Here is a 23120-nt window from a genome sequence, read left to right on the forward strand (position 1 = left end):
AAATTTACTTCGAGTGATCCGTCTTCGAGTAATAATCAAGAAAAAATCTGCTCTGAAGAAAAAGAACACCAAACTCAATGCAGCGCATGATCTTACAAAAGAATGAAGTTGTTAGTTTCTTAATGAATGGTAGAAGATATCACTGTGGTTTGAATTGGGAGTGAGCTCAAAGATAGGCCTGGAAAATGGCTCAAGATTTTACTCGATTTTATGGGTTGCCTAATGAGGATCCTTAGAAGTGTTGAGAGCTTGGAGTTTACTGCTTTGATCAAAGACAAGAATGCCCGTGAAGTGTTGTTGCAGATACTATCTTTTGGCCTAGTAGGTGAGGCTCGTACTTGGCTTCAAGATTTTGTGGTTGGCTTTCATGATGAACAGAGGGTACAAAGGAATCCGAGTTATGCAAAGGTGAGGGCAGCTTTTGTGGCACGGTTTGCTTGCATCCCAGATTCTGTTGAGATGGGAGGGAGCTGTGTGCTTTGCAGCAGAATGCTAATCAGACAATAGATTTGGGCAAATTCATGGTGATGTGCAATAAGTGGCAATCAGCTTTGTTGCCAGAGGTCCCACCTCGAGTGATCAAGAAGGATCGTTTTGTCGCAGGATTGAAGCTTGAAACCCGGATAAAGGTGGAGTGCAAGGAGTTGCCCACCTATGAAGATGCTTTGAGAGTAGCTAGGGAAAAGGAAAGGAAACAAAAGTGGTTGGCTCAGTTGAACTGTGAAATGCCTATGATACAGACTAGACCTTCAATTACCTTCCCTGTGATGGACGAACCATCTAAGATAGAGCCTAAAAAGGAGGGATTTTTAAAAGAGGAGATTCATGAGATGTTCTAACTCATGAAAAATCTCAGTCTCAATTTGATGGCAGGAAGGGGACGTGGTAAGGCCTCCTCGTTGGGAAAGGTTTAGCAATTTGACAATGAGAGTAATGCTGAATTTACAGCCAAATTTTGGAAACTCTCTTTAGAGTTACCCGAAAAGAGAGGAAGATAGAAGAAAGATGCCCTATGAATCCCGTAAACGCTGCAAGTGCGTGCCTGCCGATCGAGGTCCAGTGGTCTGAAAGAACTGCTTCGTCATCCTGTCCCCCTGCTATACCCACTGGGCCCGAGAGGAGTGATAGGAGAACTCAGCCTGCTGAACCTCCGTGTCCTGGAGCTCAAGGCGCGTGCTCTCAAATCTGTGACTAAGCCACCGAGATCCTGAGTCTTGCTCCCTGTGGCATAAATGTCTTGTTCTCTTGGCTTAAATTGCCAATACAAATTCGGTCAACGGGAAAGCCAAGGTCTCCAAGCAAGAGGGTGAGGCTTCTACCTCGTCATCCCAGAAATTTACCGTGACTATTGAGCCAATAGTGAATGCTGTCCATTCAGCCAATACCTTTGGGCCTGATGACCTTTTAGGGTGTATGGGTTCATGACTAGGTAGAGAATAGTGGTTCTCCTAGATGATGGATGTAATTATGACTTAGTGAGAAGCCATCGACGTATGATTTCAACCCTGCTATTCATCTGCCATCTCTCTCTCACCTTGCATATAGGTCAAAATAAAAACAAGTACTCTCACTAGGGCGCTCTTCCCCATTGGAGGGACTAATAAGCGTCAAAATTCTGCATGTATTGCACACATATAGGTCAAAACCAAAACAAGTACTCTCACCAAGGCACTCTTCCCCCATTGAAGAGCCTAATAAGCATCAAAATTCTGCATGCATTGCACACATTCACATTCTTGCAAATCCCCGCTTTCACATTTTGTACATAAACATGAAGACATAAGGATCACATTTGGATCATAATCCATGTATGAGGGAAAAAGGGGTGTAAACTCATCGTCTTGCTCTTGCGTGGACTCATTTATCCTTTCATTTCCAAAGGAGAACTCCCTATGAAGATATTCTTCTAAGAAGGCTAAGGTAAAGGTGTAAACTCATCGCCTTTCTCTTGGGTGGACTCATTTCTCCTTTCATCTATAGGAGACTCCTCTCTTCCTCTCACATTTGGATTATAATCCATTGTTGAGTTAAAGGCATAAACTCATTGAATTGCTCTTGGGTGGACTCATTTCTCATTTCATTTCCAAAGGATAACTCTCCATATGAAGAGGTTCTTGTAAGAAAGAGAAGGTAACTCTATTCGTGGGTGTGTATAACTCTCACCTAATCTATCCTCTTCAAGAGGAGGTGGTGGTGTTCATTCTCTCTCTCCTTCGGGTAATGGAGGAAAAGGGACAATTTCATTATCATATCTCCCTTCCCCTTCCATTCTTTCCTTTTACTAATAAAAGAGAGGAAATGACTTGCTGCAATTTCAAAATGGAGGTTTATTTTACAGCAAAAGTCAAATGTTATAGAGTTGGTGGTATTTATCTAACTCCTGCTTTGTTTGTGTCGAAAAACAATCTAAAATTAGCTCTTCTTCCTTCTCTTTTGCTGTAAACTGGTACACTTAATTTGGGTTGCTAATTTTGAGTGAATTAGAGGTCTCGCTACCGGTATAGAGGGTACCTGGTGGGAAGATCATCCCCTCAAAACCTCATTCCAATCTGACTTCCCATTAAGAAGAACGGGGAGGGAGTTCCCTTTTCTTAATGGTTTAAGGGTTTTAAGGGTGCATTCAAACTGGGGGGAAGTCACCCCATTAGGACACCCCGATCCCCGTCCAAAGAGCAGAAATTTCTGGCAAACCTCTGGACTCTGAGACCTTCGACTTTCAGCCTTGGATGGCCAGATGCTTCACGTTCCAAAGTTTCAGAAATGTGTGCGAAGGTTCAAGGATTCTATCCGCCCTAGCAATGCAAGCTACAGGTTGACCTCGCCGAATATTCACGCGGTGCTTTTCGTACATGTGTGTTGTTTGCACGTGTACCTTCCTGCTCGTGCGTCTTGCCTCCCCATTCTCTGCAGTCCGCCCTGTTTGTTCCGCCTCCTCCTCTTTTCGCTTCTTCTCTGCTCCTCCTCTTCCGCTTCTTGTCCCTACGGTGGGTTGTGCAGATTTGCAAGAATGTGAATGTGTGCAATGCATGCCAAGTTTCGATGCTTATGAGGCCCTCCAATGGGGGAAGAGCTCCCTAGTGAGAGTACTTGTTTCTATTTTGACCTTGACCTATCTGCAAGGTGAGAGAGAGATGGTGGATGAATGCAATGTGGTAGAGAGAATGCTATGTATGATCACAATGAAGGGGAGTACCCCGTCATCAATATCCCTTGAGATCACTCAAGCTCCATCTTCTCATTTAGACCTACCCTTAGCCAATGACTCTTGAACCTACCATTCAATGAGCTCTAATGCACCCTTCTCTTTCCTATTGCCCCTAGGACCTAGACACATTTGTGCACATCTTTATTAATAATCATCAGCCAATCTCATATGGTTTAGTGGTACTATTTACACCGCTTAATCGATCATAAAACATATGTTGCACCATCCAATTGGCGCCTAACATAATAATGTTCTAATGACTATTAATTAACTAAATAATTATTTCTCTTGTCATGACAACCAGAGACTCATCAAATCATCCGTGTTGACCTATGGCATGTATACATCCATAAGACATGGATATCCCCCTGCATTAATGTAGGACCAAGATGGCTTTCTACAGAGCATTTCCTCCACCTGAGCGAAAACATCTTTATTCAGGGCACAAGCTACCTACAAAATCATCTTTCCCACATAGTTCGGATCACCATGGGTCAGTTCAAAGTTCATCCCATAGATTCCAGATTAAGATAGAACAACAGATTTGGAGCCATGCGACCCTACAAGGCTCTGCAATCTTTGTGGCACACATGAGGTGGAGACTAAGACGCATATCATCATGTGATGCCCCAAATAGTATGAGATCCGTGGGAGGAATTACTATCCTTTCACCCATGGATACTATCTTTTCACCCACTGATATATGGATATGTGCAGAGTCATTGACTACCCAAACCAGAGATGTGCCACAGTCTTCATATACGAGGTCACCGGATTCAGATCTAGACTCATGAGACCATTACACGACAAGCTCCAAGATGCATGAGAGCACAAACGATTTCTTCACATGAAAAGAAGAGGCTGTGAAGACCGAGACCCTGACCATTAGGCACACTACGTCAACAAGGTACTGGTACACAAGCCCTATGAGCACCTGCCCCATCCAAGGTATCATAAGTGTGCATCTTTCTAGATTGATTTCACTAAAGACCCACCCTAGCAATCTTGGATTTCTAGAGACAAGCGAATCCTGCTTAATCCCTTGAAGACTTATTCAATGGTTCTTGTTCGATCTCTCATGTTTCATTTCTAAGAGGGAAATTCTCGCCTAGGCAAGGTTTATCTTCATAAATAAGATATTGAGACTGATTTCTATTCAATTGGTCAAGTAGTCATAACAGTACCATAATTTTAAAACGCCAAACCATTCTATCATAAGTGGAAGAGATTGTTGTGGCATTATTTTGGGGATTCCACTCTTTGATCTCCATCCAATTAGGCTTATGCTTGAACCTCCTTCTTGTCCAATTTTCAAGAAGAGCTAGATTTCATCTATCAGGATCTAGAGTTTCTATACTAAACAGACATAAGAAAGACTTGGCCACAAGAATAGATGTCGAAGCTTCAGCAGTTGCTTATTTGATGCTTTACTGCATGATCACGGTGATGGAGCATCAAGCATAGTGGTGGTTATCATCATAAAACTTATCTGATGTGTTGCCTTCTCTTCGCTTTGTGCTAGGGTATAGATAAGCCACATGTGTATTAAAGAAAGATCCAGCCTCATATTAGGAGGAACATCCTCACTTCTCAGAATGCTGATCTCTATTGGCATTTTAGGTTTCCATTTTCTCATCTCAGATTCATCGTATTCAACAATTCATCTTGTTCTCAGCACTATCACACACCCAATGGTATCGAAATCTTTATGTCTTACAACATGACATATTTGCAATTAAATACGTTCACATGTCACTGAAGACTATTTTTTTAGTTAATAAGAAGGATCTATTTCTCAAAGAGAGGAAAACATTTCAGAAATTCTTTGACCAGAAAGCTTTGTATGAAGTCCTTCACAAGCTTAGGAGTTTGTCAAGCCAAAAGCCACCTTGACATTCAATGCTCTTGTAGCATGACTCTTCACTCTTGCAATGAAAACAATGTTGGTAAGAACAAAACTAGAAGAACCAATTCCACAAGAAAAGAATTTCAGAAATACATACTTCCAGCATGTTTATGTTCCACATTTTATGAGCGCAGACTTGCCCTCAAAGTAAAAAGAAAGAAAAAGCATTCACAACAAACATATCATTCTCTAAAGAGGCATACCAAGGTGCATTCAGAGTAGCGATTGCAAGCCTTAGAAATTATCATTGTGAGGATGCTGTTTGCACACCATTCTAAATCATCCTTATTCTTATAAATGACACAAAAGGCCATTTTGAACAAATCAGAGACTACTGTATTATCCACACAGCTGACATTTCCAGACATGCACAGGGTTGTTAATGAGGAAGTCGAGACCACCTTTATAAAAGGAAAGAAGTTACCATCTTACATTAAATGGGCAAGAATACATTATAGCAAACTTTGGAACGAAAATCACATCTATGCACTCGCCTCCATTGATAGAACTCATTGCATGATTAGTTTGCTGTCCATGATAAAATTAATTACTGAGATATAGTACACAAAATTACCTCTCTTGCTCCAGCTATTACTGCTGCCAATCCTGCCAGGCCTGAACCAAATTTCAAGTGTCATTCACGTATAAAACACTATTGCTATTCTGTGCATGTGTCTATTTGAAAAAACATTCAAAACAGCTACAAAGGACAAGCTTTGCAATGAAAATCAAGGTGAATTAAGAGCTTATGTCCTCTGTTAGAATTGTTTCCATGGAAAAGAAGTGGCATGTCCCAGGCAAGAACGGACTCAAATCATAGGTTGGAGGACACAAATGTAATCCTTGTCAATGTCAGCAACTTGCGAATTCGACCATGTCAGAAACATTATAGAATTAGGGCGAAGGGGTTTGTCCACTGAGTCAATAATTGCATGGAAACCAAGGAGGTCATGCAGAAACACTCCTGAAAGTAATGAAACCTGGAAGTTCGTGACCCTGGATTCCCTTTTGGACAGACCAACATGGGCAGAGAGATATGATATGATATGATCTGGTGTGTCTTTATTAATTGCCACCAACAGATGTAATTAATAATCCAATATTTTCATCGACTGGATGCATGTTGATAAGTAGCCATCATACGTACATCCAGAAAACTATAGATTGAGACATGTGCAAGGCTACATGTCTTTGCTGATGGAAAGTCTGGCCAAGTTTATGTTAAGTCCCGAAACCAGCAACTCTTTCATAGAGAAAGCCAATTAGTTTGGTCAGCTATGTAAAACAAACATGCAGTTAGTAGGTATTATGACAAGGAAGCTATACTTCTCAACGATGTAAGATGTGCAGATTGATAGATATTATGAAATGGAATCTCTACTTCTTACTGGCATTTTGATGTGCTCAGTGATCAAGTATACATAAGACCTAACTATCTCGGCCGCCTCCTCCACAATGTGAAGCCCTCCTGCTTGAGCTGAGCCTCGTTAGTGTTGAGATCATATCCTTGGTTTCACCCAGGTTGACCTTCATCTCGTGGCCCTTAAAAAAAGCCTGCAGATCTGTAAGGTGCGTCTATAATCCCTGTGATGTGTCTGATAAGCACCGCATCATCTTTATACAATATGATGGGTATGACTCACTGTGCTAGGATCGATCATTGACCTTCAAGCAATGGTGTTGCTCACCTCCTTGGACGATCCCTGTGTGGTGCCAACTTTGCCTGTAACAAAACCATGACTTCCCAAATAAGATTAAGTGCCCTGGTTTGGTGAGATCACTTAGTCCAGTCCGTCCCAAAATACATGGTTCATAACTTCATATCTCCCTAGCAAGACAAGAAATAGAGGATGTGCCTTGCCTGTTTCCTCAAGGACACAATAATCTATGTGATAGATTTTCTAAAATTACTCGTTCAAGAACAAGATGAAATACAAAGTGATAAATTTGTTGACTAGGCGAGAAGTTAGCTGGCAAGTATTGGAGTGCAAAGTTTATAAAGAGATCCATGCCAGGAAATAAGGGGTAGGACAAGAGGCTTGCAGGGAAGAAGCCAGAGGTGCAAGCTTACAACAAAGAAGACAGAGGTGCATGGCTTGTGAGGAAGATAGAGGTGCAAGGTTTGTAGGGAAGAAAAGGGAGGTGCATAGCTTGCAAGGAAGATAGAGATGCAAGGGCATCCAGAGAGTGAGATTGAGAGAAATGAGCGTAGATGCAATTATGATCAAAGATTAGACCATCCACTTTTGGCCAACTAAAATTCATTGGGCAAAGAGTTACCCTTCATCATGCATCATGCCATCTCCATCAAAGTTCTCTTTTTGCATTTGCAAGCCATTTTGTTGTGGTGTGTATGGCACAATACATTTTGAGATGCTAAGAAATCAGCAAACTTTTGGCACGTATCTTCACCCCCCTGTCCATGCAGAGTGTGTCCAGCTTGTGTCCACCTACATTGTCAGTCATAGCAAGAACTTGCTAGAAGCATGCAAAGACATATGATTTGGATTTTAATGGATAAACAAGTATGATGGTTGAAGTCATCCACAAAAGTGGCAAAGGATAAATATCCACCAATAGATGCTCTCCGCATTGGACCACACATATAACTGTGAACTAAATGCAACTTGCAGGCTGCACCCACACTTCCATGTTTGGGGAAAGAAAAATGATGCATTTTTCCAAGTAAGCATCCCTCAAAAACATGTTTGGATAATGCATGCATCTTAGATCAACAACCATGTTTGTGAAAGCAAACCAACCAAGAGGTGACAACTGATCCATGAGTTTGGCAATTGTGACGTGGCATGTACCTGTGACACGTTCTCGAATTGGCATTGACCTCTGCATCTCTCCATCCAATCTCACCTATTCCTAAGCGGAATGGTGTGCAGTGGCAAGTACCTATGATGGAGGTCTACCATCAACATCAAACTCTACAATAATATTCCACAAGTTTTTGGCTACCAACACAAGTTTTTGGCTACCAACACATGACACATCATGTAGGACCACATGGGGTTGTTGGTGCCATCAAGCTTATCCTCTCCTGCAAGCATGCCCAAAAAATGCCTTCCTGCCGTTGAATATGTGTGACAACCAACAACAAAAGAGGTGGCACCTTCCCGACTTAGCAATGACGTCATGTAGTAGAAGCCCAACAAAAGATCAAGCATCAACCAGCATCTGGATACTCATTCAAGTAACAAGGCAACGTATTGAACTGAAGCCCGGCCAACAAAAAAGAAGCAATCCTTCTTAGAACAACGATGCACTAACTAAACCAGCAAATGTCAGTTTTTATTTTATTGTTTTGCAACTTGTCAACCAGCAACAAACTAGGCAATATCCTCCTCCTCAGGAACAGCAAGCTTCTCTACAGCAAGCGTTGGAATGGGGGGACCACCATCAAAAATATGGCAGCCTGAGAAAATGGCAATGGCCCAAAAGAGAGATCGACCAGCTGAGTGAAAAACAAAGGGGGAAAGATCGACGATCTGGTCTAATACCACTGTTAGAATGCAAGGAAGCAGCAGAACAGACAGATACGAACAATACATCAATTGCAAATTGTGTAAAATGAAAGTACAAGTCAACATAATAGCTGACCCTAGTGTAAGACTAGGCTAGGACAAAAAGTCCTAATAGTCACATGATGACTAACTGACCTAGCTGTCCTAATCGGACTACAAGCTAAGTAGAACTAATTGTTATAGGCCTACAAGGCCATACCAAGGTCTAGGTCTAATAGTTGCATAGTGTTCCATTGGTCTTTTTCACCAATCCATTACACTAAGGATAGTATGCTGAAGAGAATCTACGCTTAAACTGGAATTTTGGACAGCAATGCAGGGCCATAGTAAGGAGTTGGCTACCACTGTCTTGGCACTACAGTTGACTACCGCTTTAGCTTCAACCCACCTAGTAACATTTTCTGTAGCTACTATGATGTATTATTTCCCATGACGGGAGCATGATAAGAGGCTCCATCACTCTCTTAGCTTCCGCTCTTCCAATCAATCTTTTCAGCATCAGTCTTTCCCCATTCTGTACAATGTGTCCCCTGGTAGCCTATAAGGTTTTGGCTTCCCATGTAACTTCGGTTGTTCCTATTTAGTCATCTTCTCGGAAGGTTTTCCATCTTGTACGTAATAGTATCCTATCAATCTTCCAACTCTAGTTCTAAACCTATAACATCGCGCTTTTTGTTCTCTGGTAATGTGCAGAAATGTGCTCACCTAAAACTGTTTTGCCTCCTCTTGCAGAGGCTTGAGTGTTTTGTTGGCACCTAGGTTGTTATTGGTGTCGGTATTGCCTGTATTGCTGAGATCTTATCAAGGTAAATTTCCTCGAGCATAATCTATTCCCTTTAGAGTCAAACGAGTCTTTCCAAATGTTCTCCAATCGAACTGTAGATGCATAAGTCATGTATAAAGATCCGTATGAGCTTCCCCAAATAAGGTTCGAACACCTCACACATGAACCTTTGCAAGGTAACAGAGGCATTAACCAAACCAAACAGCATGATTTGAAATGCGTATGTCCCCAAGGGTGTCACAGATGTAATTTTCCTCTAATCTTCCTTTGCAAGCAAATATGGTAATACCTAGCCACTTGATCTAAATCTCATCCTACAAAGGAAGGGGATTAAACATCCCTCTTTGTGACAGCATCATAGAGAGCTGAGGCTCAACACTCTTTGTGATACACGAGGTCGAGGCCAAGGAGCATGTTGTGATGTGTTGTCTCAGATGCTATCAGATCCAAGGTAGGTATCATTTCCGTTCCACTCATGGATACACTAATATAAGCAAAGTCGTTAACTATCCAAATTAGAATCATGCCGCACTCTTCATACACGAAGTCACCTAACTTAGGTCAAGACTCATGAGACCTACCATGGTTTACGGCCCAAAACAATAGGAGACCATAGACTTATTCACAAGAGAAGAAGTGGTTGAGAGAAGCTAGGACCAAGACTTTTAATTTTCAGGGACGCCTAGTCAAAAGGAGACTAGACACAAGTCCCACAAGCACTTCACCCAGTCGGGGTACCATAATTGCAATGCCTCAACGTTGCCTCACGTTGCCCGTGAGTACACCCTACAGAGAGGAGTTGAGGACGCTAGCAACAAATCTTGGACATGTTCCAAAGGAAGTAGGACTCCCAATGGGACCCCAGTTGGGCCCACGTAGAGATTAGAGTACTGGGAGATTCAATGCCTCTCGAGTAGGAATGCAATCATTGATTACACAAATCAGTGATGTATCGCTCTTTTCGTATCAAAGATCACACATCTTACATGTATACTAATACGATAATGATAGATATGAGCCAGCTTCAATCCCAATCTCAGCCCCAAAGAATTCTCATAGCACGTATTTGCATGTGAAAATAGCCTGCAAGTCAACCACCTGGCTCCACATTGAGACCTGGCAATTTTGACACCACCTGACATCACGGTGAGCTAATGCTTTGCACCTATTCTGCATGTGGAAAGAAGAATGTGCTCATGAGGTGCCTCAATATAATAAGATACATTGGAGATTCCATGCCTCTTTGAGTAGAGATTCAAGGATATGAGTAGAGTCATTGGTTGCGCAAATCAGTGATGTGCTACCCTTTTGTATCGGAGATCAACGAACGGATTCTATCCATTCTAAGATCAAAAGAGCCAAATACAGCTTTATAGCCACAAGGGTGTCATCATTCACATTATTGCCCACATCACTCCCTAGCACGTCAGCTCCTACATCACTCAATCTCATCAATAATCTCCCTTTCGTACGGCAGCCCGTACAGTGCATGCGTTGACGGCAGCCTGCAAATCAGCAATACACAATGTTCAAACTATCCCTATAGTTCTTCAAATCATGCGTATATTTGCCGTATAGTATCGTCGTATAATTCTGGAACCTTGCCGTACAGCTGCAAAATCTTCTGTACATTTCCTCAATCCTATCACATAACAACAAATTTGCAGTCTTGGGACAAGACATTGGAGCTTTTGTGTCACACTTCCAGATTTTGTAGCGACATTTGCTCTGTTGGGTCACATTTTCGGACTTTTGCAATATTTGCCCTCTTTCAACTTCCGAAATTGGGGATTTTGGATCTATTGCTGGCAAACTTAAAGATATTTTCAGATTTACACGTTATTTTTTTGCATTTGGGCTCATTACAGTGACATTTGGCGGCTTTGATCTGAAATTTTGGGTTTTTCATTGACATTGGTAAGAAACTGCAGTAGATATGGTCACATTTGCAAACTTACAATTGTTTTTGGGGCTTTTCCACATTTGCCCTCTTTTTGGCAATTTTGCCCTTTCAGCTTTTGAGGATTTCACCAGATTTGCTGTTATTTGTAGTGACCTTTGCTTGATACTACCAAGTTTGGGTTTGATTTGCATTTGTCCTTTGATTGGGTACTTTGCCTTCAGAATTTGGGGCTTTTGCCACATGTACATTGCACTTGGCTCTCGTGCCCCGGAAGTTGCTTTGCAAGGACATTTAGCCACTATTTGTGGGCACATTGTACTCAGACTTTCCTTGGACAGATTTGCAGGTATTTGCCCTTTAATTTGAGGTCACTTTTGCGGGACGGTCTTTTACAGGCCATTGTTTCCTTGGACGGATCCTTGCAGCAGATTTGGGACAAATTGCATTTTGCTCGGTGTTTGACCAGCCTTCTTGGCATTTACAGTTGCAGAGCATTTGCTATTATTTTTTTGGGTTGGCATTTGCAGATTTGCAGTCAAATTTGGAGCAGCCAGCTCATTGCATTTGTAGCCTTGAGGCTTTGACATTTACAGAGCACTCTTCTTCTTTGAGGATTTTTATTTGCAATGGCTCACCATCAATCTCTTGGACTGCTTGCACATGAAGACAAGCTTGATCGTACCAACTATCGCATTGGTCATACTTGGTGTGCCACCTGATGGTATCCCATTCTTTTTGGGGTATAGTCAATGGATCAAAAGACTAGCCCTGTCTCTTCACCACAGGCACCTGCTGCCACCGCAGACACTACCACTTATGGTTCATCTTCCACTATGTTACGCTCAAGTCGAGGTAACATGACCTCGAAAGGGTCAGTCGGCATTTTCCTTTAAAGGATCAATGTTTGTATTATATTTGTTTGGGCTTCATGTAAATGATCAAAAAGGAATCAAGGTCAAGGTCCTTGGTGAAGGTGACATGGCACTAGACTAGGTTGATCTAAGGCTAAGGGACCTAAATGCATGAAATGTGCCAAGGGGCAAATGGTTTTAATGATATGCCAAGAGAGGGGTAAATGATGCATTAAGGAGGGACCCTAAAATGAAGACATGTGGCATACTAGATCCATCTAGAGAATTTTGGGGCTTGGTGGAATTGTGTAAGCAAGAGCCTTCATGTAACGATTCAAAAAAACTGAGAGAAAGCTTACTACTACCACCGAGGTTGGCTGGGAGGACAATCCTTGTGCCTGTGCCCGTGATTCGACGTCAAGATAGGAGTAAACAAGTTTGCACTTAATATTTGGTATCAGAGCGGGTGATCCGAAAAGAGGATGAAGGTGTGGACGAACGATGCGCAAAACATCAGGCTGTGCTCAATTTCGGTTGGCGAGGCTGTCGCTCAGCTTCTTCATTTAGCCTTAGCAAGCTACAGCCGTGAGGCCGTTAGAGGAGCAAGTCAAGGCTTACTGCAAGCCTTTCAACCACGAGGACTATATCAACTTCAGAATTACCAACCGCGCAGGCCTCGACGCCCTCAGCCTCTATATAAGAATCTTTGTGGTCTGCAGCTACTACAGAGCAAGGACGACGAGTAGAGAGTAGTTAAGCCTAGGGCTGATGCTTTCGTCGTGGACGTGAGCATTACAATTTAATTTGTTCTTGATCGCGCACGGACTGGGTGAAGCTTGTGTCTTGTGATCGAATTACATAACGTCTCCGTAGTGTACGTCTGGAAAGAAGATCCAGGTGTTAGGCGAGAAGAAAGCGACTGAGGCGCGATCTAAATTGGAACATGCCAAGCGAGTCCAGCATGCGAGCAGGAGTTCAAGTTCGTGAAGACTGCCATAGCGTTGGCTTGTGAGCGGCTGATTTTAGTCGGTATCAATCAATCGCAACGATCAATTGCTCAGTAACAAATTGACCACGAGGATTTCATAGTTGAGGTTAAAGGAAACTTTTTCCCAAGGTACACGAACTCGCGCCACCACATCAGCCTTCAATTGTAGTTAGCGGATGATCGCACCACCCATGAGACCAGTCTGGCGTGTGTTGATCGCGTGGAGATACCAGGGGGCTTTCGATTTCTTTTTTTGATTTAAGGATTTGAGGTTTCTGAGATTGCAGGAGTTTCCCTGGCATATGGAAAAGTGGTTTTGGTTGCAATTTGATATATGTCTGGTCAGCTATAAATTTGGAAGTTGGGCTTTTGATTTGTAAATACAGTTTCAAGCGGTGTTTTAAAATTTATTCACCCAAAAAAAAAAAAAACCACCCATCGACCTAAATGGAAGTAGAAGAAGAAGCTTCTAGGATGGATCTCGTAGAGTCGGGAGTCCGGCCGACCCCGCAAGTGTCGCGCCTAGCAGGTCATACACTATCTGGTAGAATTGCAATGTTAGAGGATGCCTTGCAACAGATTTTAGCGTAGCAGTTACAAGCAAATGTAGGGCAATCTGAGCTCAGGAAAATGGTACATAGTATGTCTGCTAGACCATCCCGTGAAGAGAAAGGTAAATCTCCAATGGAATCGGAGTCCAGTGTTCATACGATCGAGCCTAGGAGAACTAAGGTGCCCAATATTGCCAATTATAGGCCAAAAAAGTATTATGGTCGGATGTCTGACCGTAGTTCCAATATCATTGAGACCTGGTTACACAAATGGGACGAGGCCTTCGCCATTTGTGAAATCAGGAATGATATGAAGAAAATCCGCGAGGCCACCCATATGTTTAATGAGGCAGCGGATAGATGGTGGATAAAATAGCAAAAAGATAGAGTGGCATTCACTACTTGGGAGGGGTTTAAAAAGGAATTTAAAAAAACACTTCTTACCTCCTGACGAAGCATCCCGAGCTTGGGATCAGTATCGAAACCTTCGTCAGAGAAATTTATAATCCAAGTAAAAGATTTTATCTTTGGATTGAATGATCGAATCAAGATGGAAGTTCGGGCTAAGTATGCGAACACGCTAGATGAAGCAATTGCCATAGCCCTGAACTATGAGGATGCAAAAGGGAACAGACCAAGTGGGTTTGTGCAGGTTGGGACTCAGTATGAGTACCCGAAGAAAACTGGGTTTAAGAAGAAGTGGATTAGCAAAGGGAGTGCCTCACAGCCTAGTGGTCAAGCCAAGCACCAAAATCAAGTACCACCATTGGAATGAAAAGAAAAGTAATACCAATGGCAGCCCAGGCTTGGTCGAAGTCTTCTTTGAACCCAGAGCAAAGGGAAAAAGTGAGAAGAGAAGGCTTGTGTTTTGGATGCCTTCAGCCTCATCAGTGGAAAGATTGTCCACGAAGCAAAGATCATCGGATGGCTGAGATGGTGGTCTCAGAATGCGACGTGGAAATGAAGAGAAGTCCCAGAGCAGAACAGATGCAGATTCAGCTAGCGGGATCTTCTCAAAGGTCAGTATCTTTTTTGTTATGTGTGTCTGTTGCTAAGTTAGTAACTAGTGCACCTGATAATATCATGTCAAAGCCCGCAACAACGGGGTATACAGCCTTTAATGATACGGAGTTCATTAAGATGAAAGGGCAAATAGCTAATCATGATGTCATTGTGTTGTTTGACTCAGCGTCAACGCACAATGTAATTAACTCCAAGCTTGTAAAGAGGCTGAAACTAAAGACTAGCCCATCTAACTATGCATGTACAGTCAGAATGGCGGATGGAAGTTCAACTGAAGTATGGGACCAAAGGGTTACCCAGTTGGAGCTTCAAATTCAGGACTATGCTGAGAAGCTTGATTTTGAAATGACTAAGCTTGCTCATGCAGACATAGCCCTGGGTAAGGCTTGGCATTCTAGGAAGAATCCAGCCATAGATTGGAAAAAGCACATTTATCAATTCAAGATGAATGATGTGCTGTATGTCTTACGAGGTGAAAAAGATATACCTCAAGGACCGTTGGTTTCTGTAATGGAAATTCAAAAAGCTTAAGAAGAGTTTTTGTTTCTTTGTACAGCATCGGTAGAGCCGATTGATGATTCTTCGGCTAGCACTGATGTTGCTCAAAATAGAGAGATGGCCAAGTTGGCTGATCAAATAGCAGAGGAGTTCTCTGATTGTTTTAGGGATGAGCTACCTTATGGGTTACCTCCAGAGCGGAATGTTCAGCATAAGATTGAACTAATCCCGAGGGCAGAACCTGTAAATAGACCTCCCTATAGGTTGAGTTTTACTGAAGAGACGGAGGTGCGAAGACAATTGGAAGAATACCTCAAGTTGGGACAGATTCAACCAAGTTTCTCACCTTTTGCTTCGCCAGTGATATTAAAGAAGAAGAAAGATGATACTTTTCGCCTCTGTATAGATTACAGAGTATTGAATAATATCACTATTAAGCACAGGTATCCGATGGCTCGGATCGATGATTTGCTAGATGCATTACATGGGGCCGTAATTTTCAGTAAGATAGATCTTAAATGTGGCTACCATCAGATCCGTATTAGAGCCAAGGATGTGCATAAAACCGCTTTTAGAGGCAGGTTTGGACATTATGAGTTTTTGGTAATGCCCTTTGGACTTACCAATGCTCCAACTACATTCGTCATGCTTATGAACGATTTACTATGTCCTTATATCGGAAAGTTTGTAAACTTTATTGACGATATTCTCGTATTCAGTAAAAGTATTACTGAGCATTATGAACACTTAAGAATAGTGTTCAGTACTTTGAGGAAAGCCAATCTTTATGTAAATAAAAAGAAAACTATACTGTGTATGGTAAGACTTGAATACTTAGGATTGTCGTGGGCATCGTAACTGGGGGGCCCGTACCAAATGCAGATTGAGCTCCTTGAACTAAGCCATCATTTTCTCTATGTTCTTTTCTATCTGACTCCCACGGGGGACCTGCCACAAACTTGTGTCACAAGCATAGACACTGTACGTTCTGCCTCTAACATGATCTTCCTCTCTTTAGCCAATGCTACTTGCAAAGCAGATGCATAGGACTTTTCCTGCAACCTTCCGCTTCAATCCAAGCTCCAAGCCTACAACAAAGAATCAATTTAGTTTGAGATGTTCAAAGCCCACTTGTGGGTACAAGTGCTGATGGCCTTGGTGGCTCATCGTCAGCATGCACACATGCCTCACCAGGCCCAACGGTCACTATCCTTGTAACCATTGCCTCATAACTAGCCCCCACTGACTCAAAACGAACCTCAAAACTTTTAACAGATTCCCCTTCAGTCTAATCTAGCATAACTACAAATATAGTACTATTATACCACTATCACGGGCTATTGGATTAACATCGCAGTAATAATGACTTGCACTATTTGGGGTGGGTCTTCATTGCTCATGTCTCTAGACATATCGAAAGTCCATCTCAGTCCAGTCCTTGGCTCGCTCTATGTGTCTCGCCCCAGGGTGTTGTGAGGCTTCCATGATAGTGCCTTTTTTGGGGCATATGTTCAACTAGCCATGTTTCTGTTTTCATACTCATCTCAGGCGCATGAACGTCAACCTCGGGGTCACGTATGCAGCATTGTGCACTTCATGGCTCTTCCTTTGTGAAGAAAAAGTCAGTGCTCCTCTGTTATCTGTGCTCATGATCATCTAAAGAGCACACGGGGAGGGGAAAGGAAAGCTAAGGAGGGAGGAGGCTAGGGAAGAGCTATTACAAAGTGAGGTAGGATAGAAGGAAGCAGCTCGTGGTGGGTATTCATCTTCTTAAGCTCTATGGAATTATGTAAATTTCATTTTCGGTACCATGCGTGCAAACCTTTTTCACAGTAGGGGGGATGCTAGAAGGAAGGATGTCATTCTCACTATCATAAGGCAATCGATCTGTCTATTGTAACTTTGGGCTCATAAACACGAAAAAGAAAGAGTCCCACAAGATCCCTCATATAAAAAATATATTGTTGCGACTTCAAAAACCATATTGGGCTTGAGACCGTGGATATCCATCGAGACCCTGTAAGAGTTATGGACTGCCACACATAGCTAGTCATTGGATCTGCATTCTTATTTCGATATCATGCAATTTTCCACATGTGAAAGAAAGAAAAAGAAAATCTTAGAACACAAATTTGGAGTCACTAATACTTAGTTACCTTACCAAGTCCAGCCCCTAGGTCACATACACGTAATTTGGCAACAAGCTGAGAATTCTTTAGGATCTGCCAATAATAAGATTGCACGATTATTCTTCAATGAGCATAAGCTTAGGTTCGCACTCAAAGAGAGCCACAACGATGCTAACATGTTATTCTAGAAGCAAAACGGTAAACTAAACCATGCATGTGAAAAATGTTCCTGCTACATATCCCCTGATGATCTCATATTGGATTGACAAGCAGCTTTAGCACAGGAAAGGCCCGCCTTGTTGTACAGTTTAGAGAGCTTTGGTGTAAATTTTGGGATATCTTAATTAGTTACTAGAATAAGGTTACACATATTGAACAAATGTATGCTGAGCTGCAGGTTTTACCCTTTTGGATATCTTAATTAGTTAATATAACGAAGGTTACATATGTTGAACAAATAGCATGCTGAACTGCAGTAGAATATTTACCTGTTTCAGAAAACCTAAACTAGACATACCTCATGAGATCACATTCAACTTGAATGCCCCTTTAACATAAGACAGTCACCATTTCTTCATTAATCCTAAAAAGCATTTGTGTATATAAACAAATTTCAAATTACAGACACAGAAATCTGTAATGCATGTCACATAAAAAGGTTGTAATACAACAATAGGCCAGCAAGCTGCATGGGTGGGATGAAAGCTGATGTGATGGATATCCAGGCATGAGGCTTCCTTCTAGAGTATAATGACCACCTATATTCCTCTTGAATCTACATCAGTGCTACAGTGATGGACATGCATTCCCATAATATTAATGCCTTCCGAAAGTCTACGATGCATGTTGTTGATCTCGCCTCCTCGATGATAGCCCTCAGAGTGAAGATGTTATCCAGGGTAGAATGTTGTCTCTGGAATCCTGCCTGTCCTAGTGCCCGCTGCCCCGTAGCCTCTGTATGACTGCTGAACTCCCTCTCTAAAACTGATCCATAAATCTTAGTGGAGGTCCTCCAAGCAGGTGGGAAGCCGTGACACAGCCCGATTGAACATATGTGAGGTTAGGGGCACTTTTCCCTCTTTTTAGAGGTTTTTCCCCCTAACCACAGTTAGTTCACTAACTACAGTTAGTGAAGGATAAGGTTTTGTCACTTAGACAAAACCTATCCCACTTCTTGTACTACTCACTTCATCTATTGCAAGCACAACATTCAGCTGTCTAGCTCTCTCTCTCTCTCTCTTTCTAATATTTGGTATCAGAGCAGCTCTCCTTCTCGGAGCTGCTTCCTGCTCCCGCACTTCAGCCTGCTCCAGCCCAAGGTCATCATTCCGTACAGTCCATACAACTATACGGATTCCATACAGCCACACAGTTCTGCTCCTGCACCGCCGTCAGGTCCGTACACCCGTACAGCTCCTGCACCGTACAGCTCCTACGCCACCATTCCGTACTGCAGTGCCGTACAGTTCTGTTGCATTTCGTACCTGCACGTGTGGCACCTGCAAAATGTCCGTACAACCGTACGCTTCAGTCAATGCCGTACCGTTGTACAGTTCCGTCATACAACTGCAGTTAATAGTCCGTACTTTAGTACAGATTTTTGTACTTCTCTGCACCGTACTCCGTACGCACAGATTTCTGTACAGCTGCCATCCGTACTGTTGTTGCAAATCTGTACACAGTACGAATTTGCGTACATTTTGCAGGCTTTTGTACCGTTCGTTGGCGTCCGTACTTTGTGCTGGTTTTCCTCTTGCAGGATGACTTTGCAGGTTTTCCTTTGCAGGTTCTTATCTTTGCAGAGAAATTGGGGCTTTTGAGCTCTTCACAGGCACATTGCATTTTTTGGAGTGCTCTTGTGCAATTTTTGGGCAGACGTTGCAGTTTGGTATGCAGGTGTTGAAGAAATTTGGGGCTTTTGCAATTACACTGCAATTTTGTAGTGAAATTCGGGGCTGTTGCAGGCAAAGTGAAATTTGTGCAACATTTGGGGCTTTCAGACCATTTGCCCTCTTTTGTATGCAATCTCCCACAAGAAATTGGGGCTTTTGCATTTGAGTTATAATTTTGCAGGTAAAAGAGCATTGTGGAAGTTTGCAAATAGTTTTGGACTCAATACAAGTCCAATTGCAGACTTTTGCCACTTTTTGCAGATTTTTGGCCATTGAGCAGAGCTTTGTGGTGCATTTTGAGCCTTTGACAGGTTGTGACAAAAATTTGTCACTTTGGGCATATTTTTCTTTGCAGATTTTACTTGTGCATTTCATATACCAGGAAGGGATTTCACTTGGTCAGTTTGCTGTATTTTTTGAGATTTTCTGGTGCAAATGGCTCAAAACAACTCAAATGAGGTGTTCGGGGTTCTCACACAGGAGGATAAGTTGGATGGCACCAACTACTCCTTGTGGAGTTTCATGGTTCGCAATATCTTGGTTGGCAGACATCTTTGGGATTATGTCCATGAAGATGAAGAAAGACCAGATACAGCGCCTATACCTGTCACTCCTACTACTGGAGGCAGGGGAAGAGGTACAAATACAGCACAGGTGATTGGAGCAGCCGCTCCAGGAGCACCCGCTCCAGGAGCTCCTACAGCAGAGTAGAAAAGATGGGACTCTAGAGATGCACAAGCTCTTTCAGTAATTTCTCTTTCTATCAAGAGGTTCATTATACCTCATATTCCGTCATGCAAGACATCTATGGCAGCTTGGGAGATACTTGAAAGTATGTTTGCAGCAAGAAATGATGCCAGGGTTTCCTTTCTGAAGCGAGAACTTTCTCATACAAATATGGAAGAGGGAGATTCCATGAATTCTCACCTCACAAAGCTTCAGGACCTCAGGGAATAATTGCTAAATATTGATGAAGTCATTCCGGATTCAGAGATGATCACCACCACTCTGAACTCTCTTCCTGAGTCCTATCTCGGTTTCCACACCTCGCTGAATCTATCATTGAGGGGGGGCAGCAATCCTCTCTCCTTTCACAAGTTGGTAGGACTTCTGTTGCAGGAGGAACAAACACGCAGAAATATGGCAACCCAGGCTGGCGAGCATGCTATGCTCTCCAAGTTCAAACCCAAGGGTAAAGGGCAGCATAAGCCACATGCCAATCAGCCCACACATCAGCATAAAGCTGATTCTGGACAGCCTTTAGGCACAGGGTGATACAAATAAGCAGAAAAAGAAGGGCATCTGTCATTATTGCAAGAAGCCAAGTCATTATATTGGAGAGTGCAAGAAACGCATAGCCAAAGAGAAGAAAAGGGATTCCGGTATGGCTGTGTCAGATGCATCAGTTCCACATTCTCATGATGGAGATGTTGCAGCCAACTTGGTTGAAGAGCACTATGTGTCACGGGGGCGTGAAATTCTAAGTACTTTAATGTACTACAAGACCGTGACAACTTTGGTTTTAAAAGTCCAAGCGTGGGCTTAATAATGTGTAATTAAACAGTGTAATTAAACACGGCATGGTGCCTAGCACATAAGTGTAGTTAATCCCTAGGCCCAAAGGCATTCCAAGGAATTAAAAGAGTGGTTGTTGGAAAATGATGATGTGGCATTTTTAATGGGCCCCCTAGAGGGCCATGTACCTTCAGTGGCCCCCCTACAGTTCCAGGTGGCTCTAGTGCCTTCTACATGCTCCTTTGCCATTCCTGGACCTTCCTGGGCCTTCTAAACTTCACATATGTGGTTTTCTCTCTCATCTTCTCCCTTTGTTGAGATTTTGGACTGGTTTTTCAGCCTCCTTCAGCTGAATTCCGTTTTTCTTCATGAATCATAACTCCTCACCCGTTTGGATTCCTCGACTTCCGTTTGGCCCGATGGCTTCCCCTCTGCCTCCCCTTCGTAGTGATATGCTTTTTCCTCCGTGCGTTTGGTAGAACGGGCAGAGCTGAGCACTTCTTTTGCTGATCGAATTTGCAAAAGTGGCTTTTTCTGGACCTTTTTTCTTCTACCGCCTCCTGGGCCTCTCCTCTTGCAAAGCTACAGCTTTCTGTTGAATTTCGAGTGGTCCGCCGACGCGCTGGTTGACTGGTTTTTCTCAGTTTTGGAGGACTTTCCGGCGATGAAACTTCTCCAAAACCTTCTCAATGCATTCCTCTCTGAAGCACGCTTCTTTTGAGCCCAAGAACTCCCACTTCCTCGCGACAGAAGTGCTTCTTTTCGCATTTTTCAGTGGAATTCTTGCTGGTTGGCTCTTGTAAATGCTCTTTCTTCATGCCTTTGCACTCCTCTTTGGCTGAGAATGCAATTAAGCATTGGCTACTATGTCCTCTTGGCGATTGAGGACTTGGTTCGAGTCTTCAGGGCTTGGTGAGTTGTGATTTTGCTACTGCAATTTCTTTTTGCCATAAGCTATTGGTTGGCCTCGTGTGCTGCCTCTTTCTTGGCTCACAGGTGCCCAGGCAGTGCTACATGAGTCATTCTTTGGTTGGGTACTTTGCTGATTTTATTTTGGAGCTTTGAAAAGCTTTGTGAATGCCATCTGGAAACCACTCAAAGAGAGTGCAGCTGGGGTGCAGTAGCTGGGGTGCAGTGTGATTGCATCTGGACAGCCAATGGAATTGCACTCGCAAAAGAGAATGCCTTTGGGTTGAGCCTATGGGTTAAGTGCACTTATGTGATGGTGTTCTATGCTTGAAAGCCTTGCGAAGGCTTAGTGAATTGGGGCTGCGTGCTCAGTTGCAGGGAAGGTCTCCCAGATGCAACTTGTAATCATTTCACTGTGAAATATAAAGAAATACCGAAAGGGGCGCCACGGTGTTTGGGGCCAATCGGGTGCACTTGTCTATGTCTGTTGAGCAGGGGCATTCTAGCCTCCATCCCTTTTTCAGTGGTTTTGTTTGTGAACAAATGGGTAAATGCCAAATGGTGATCATGCAATGGTTAATGGTTGTGATATATGCTTTGTGAGCTGTAAATAAGTGCTGAAGTGATTAAAGGTTTAGTTCCACTGCCCTCTGAGTGATTAGAGGCCGGTTTCATTGGTTCTTTCTCAAGAGGTGGGCCTCGGTAGTTTGGTGGAAGGATATCTTTGCTGCACTTTCTGACAGCTGAATATACAACCATAAACATGGTGAGTACCCATGAGCAAGAGAGCTCCACAACTCCTCAAAGGAGAAGGCAGGAAAGCCTTAATGATCCAGCTAGTGTACAGCTGCAGGGAGCACAACAAATGCCTTTTGAGCAGGCCACACATGAAGCTACAACTGAGCTCAACGGTGATACTAGTTCTAGCAGTGAGTTAGATGATGCTACTATGTTGAATGCACAGCTTGCAAGTGCAGTGACTGCTTTGACTCGGCTGGCTCAAAATTTGGCTCAGATTTTGCAAACAAATGCCAAGAAGAAGAAGAAATCAAGAAAGCACAAGCACGGAAAGAGTGAGTACACACATGCATCAGCTTCTCATGGCGGACCGCACACTCATGCATCATTTTGCCATGAGGGACAGCCATCAAAAATGACTAAAAAGTGACTTCCAAGAGAGAGGAATCGCCCAAAAGAGCACTTGAGAAAGAGGTACAAAAAGTACATCCAGTGCAACAGTATGAGCAGCCAGCACAAGGCCTTGGTTTGGGTATTTCTACTCCTCAAAATCATAATGTGCAGTCCATAAATGTGGCTCAACCACCTCAGCCATATTTGAGGCAACTGGTACAGATTCTATCTTTGATGCTATGTTGATTTCACCACCAATTGGGCATAGAAAACAAGCCATGTATGACAATGTGGGAATGCAG

General features: G+C 42.9%; 1 protein-coding gene across 3 annotated transcripts in view; it reads right to left on the minus strand.

Annotated features, from left to right (window-relative positions):
- Positions 1 to 23120, minus strand: part of LOC147889641 (uncharacterized) — an 83238-nt gene that overhangs the window by 31754 nt on the left and 28364 nt on the right. For all 3 annotated transcript variants that reach the window (XR_015542917.1, XM_087391678.1, XM_087391677.1), the window contains exons 4-5: positions 17404 to 17464; positions 5686 to 5726 (exon numbers count right to left, since the gene is read on the minus strand). Coding sequence is in view for 2 of the 3 variants with exons in the window: in XM_087391678.1 (XP_087247804.1) it covers positions 5686 to 5726; positions 17404 to 17464 (102 nt within the window). In the remaining variant the exon portion in view is untranslated. The remainder of the gene's footprint in view (positions 1 to 5685; positions 5727 to 17403; positions 17465 to 23120) is intronic.

This window comes from Dipteris shenzhenensis, chromosome 20 (genome assembly GCF_047967505.1).
Source record: "Dipteris shenzhenensis isolate YYH24624 ecotype China chromosome 20, Dip_SZ_1.0, whole genome shotgun sequence".
Classification (NCBI taxonomy): domain Eukaryota; kingdom Viridiplantae; phylum Streptophyta; class Polypodiopsida; order Gleicheniales; family Dipteridaceae; genus Dipteris; species Dipteris shenzhenensis.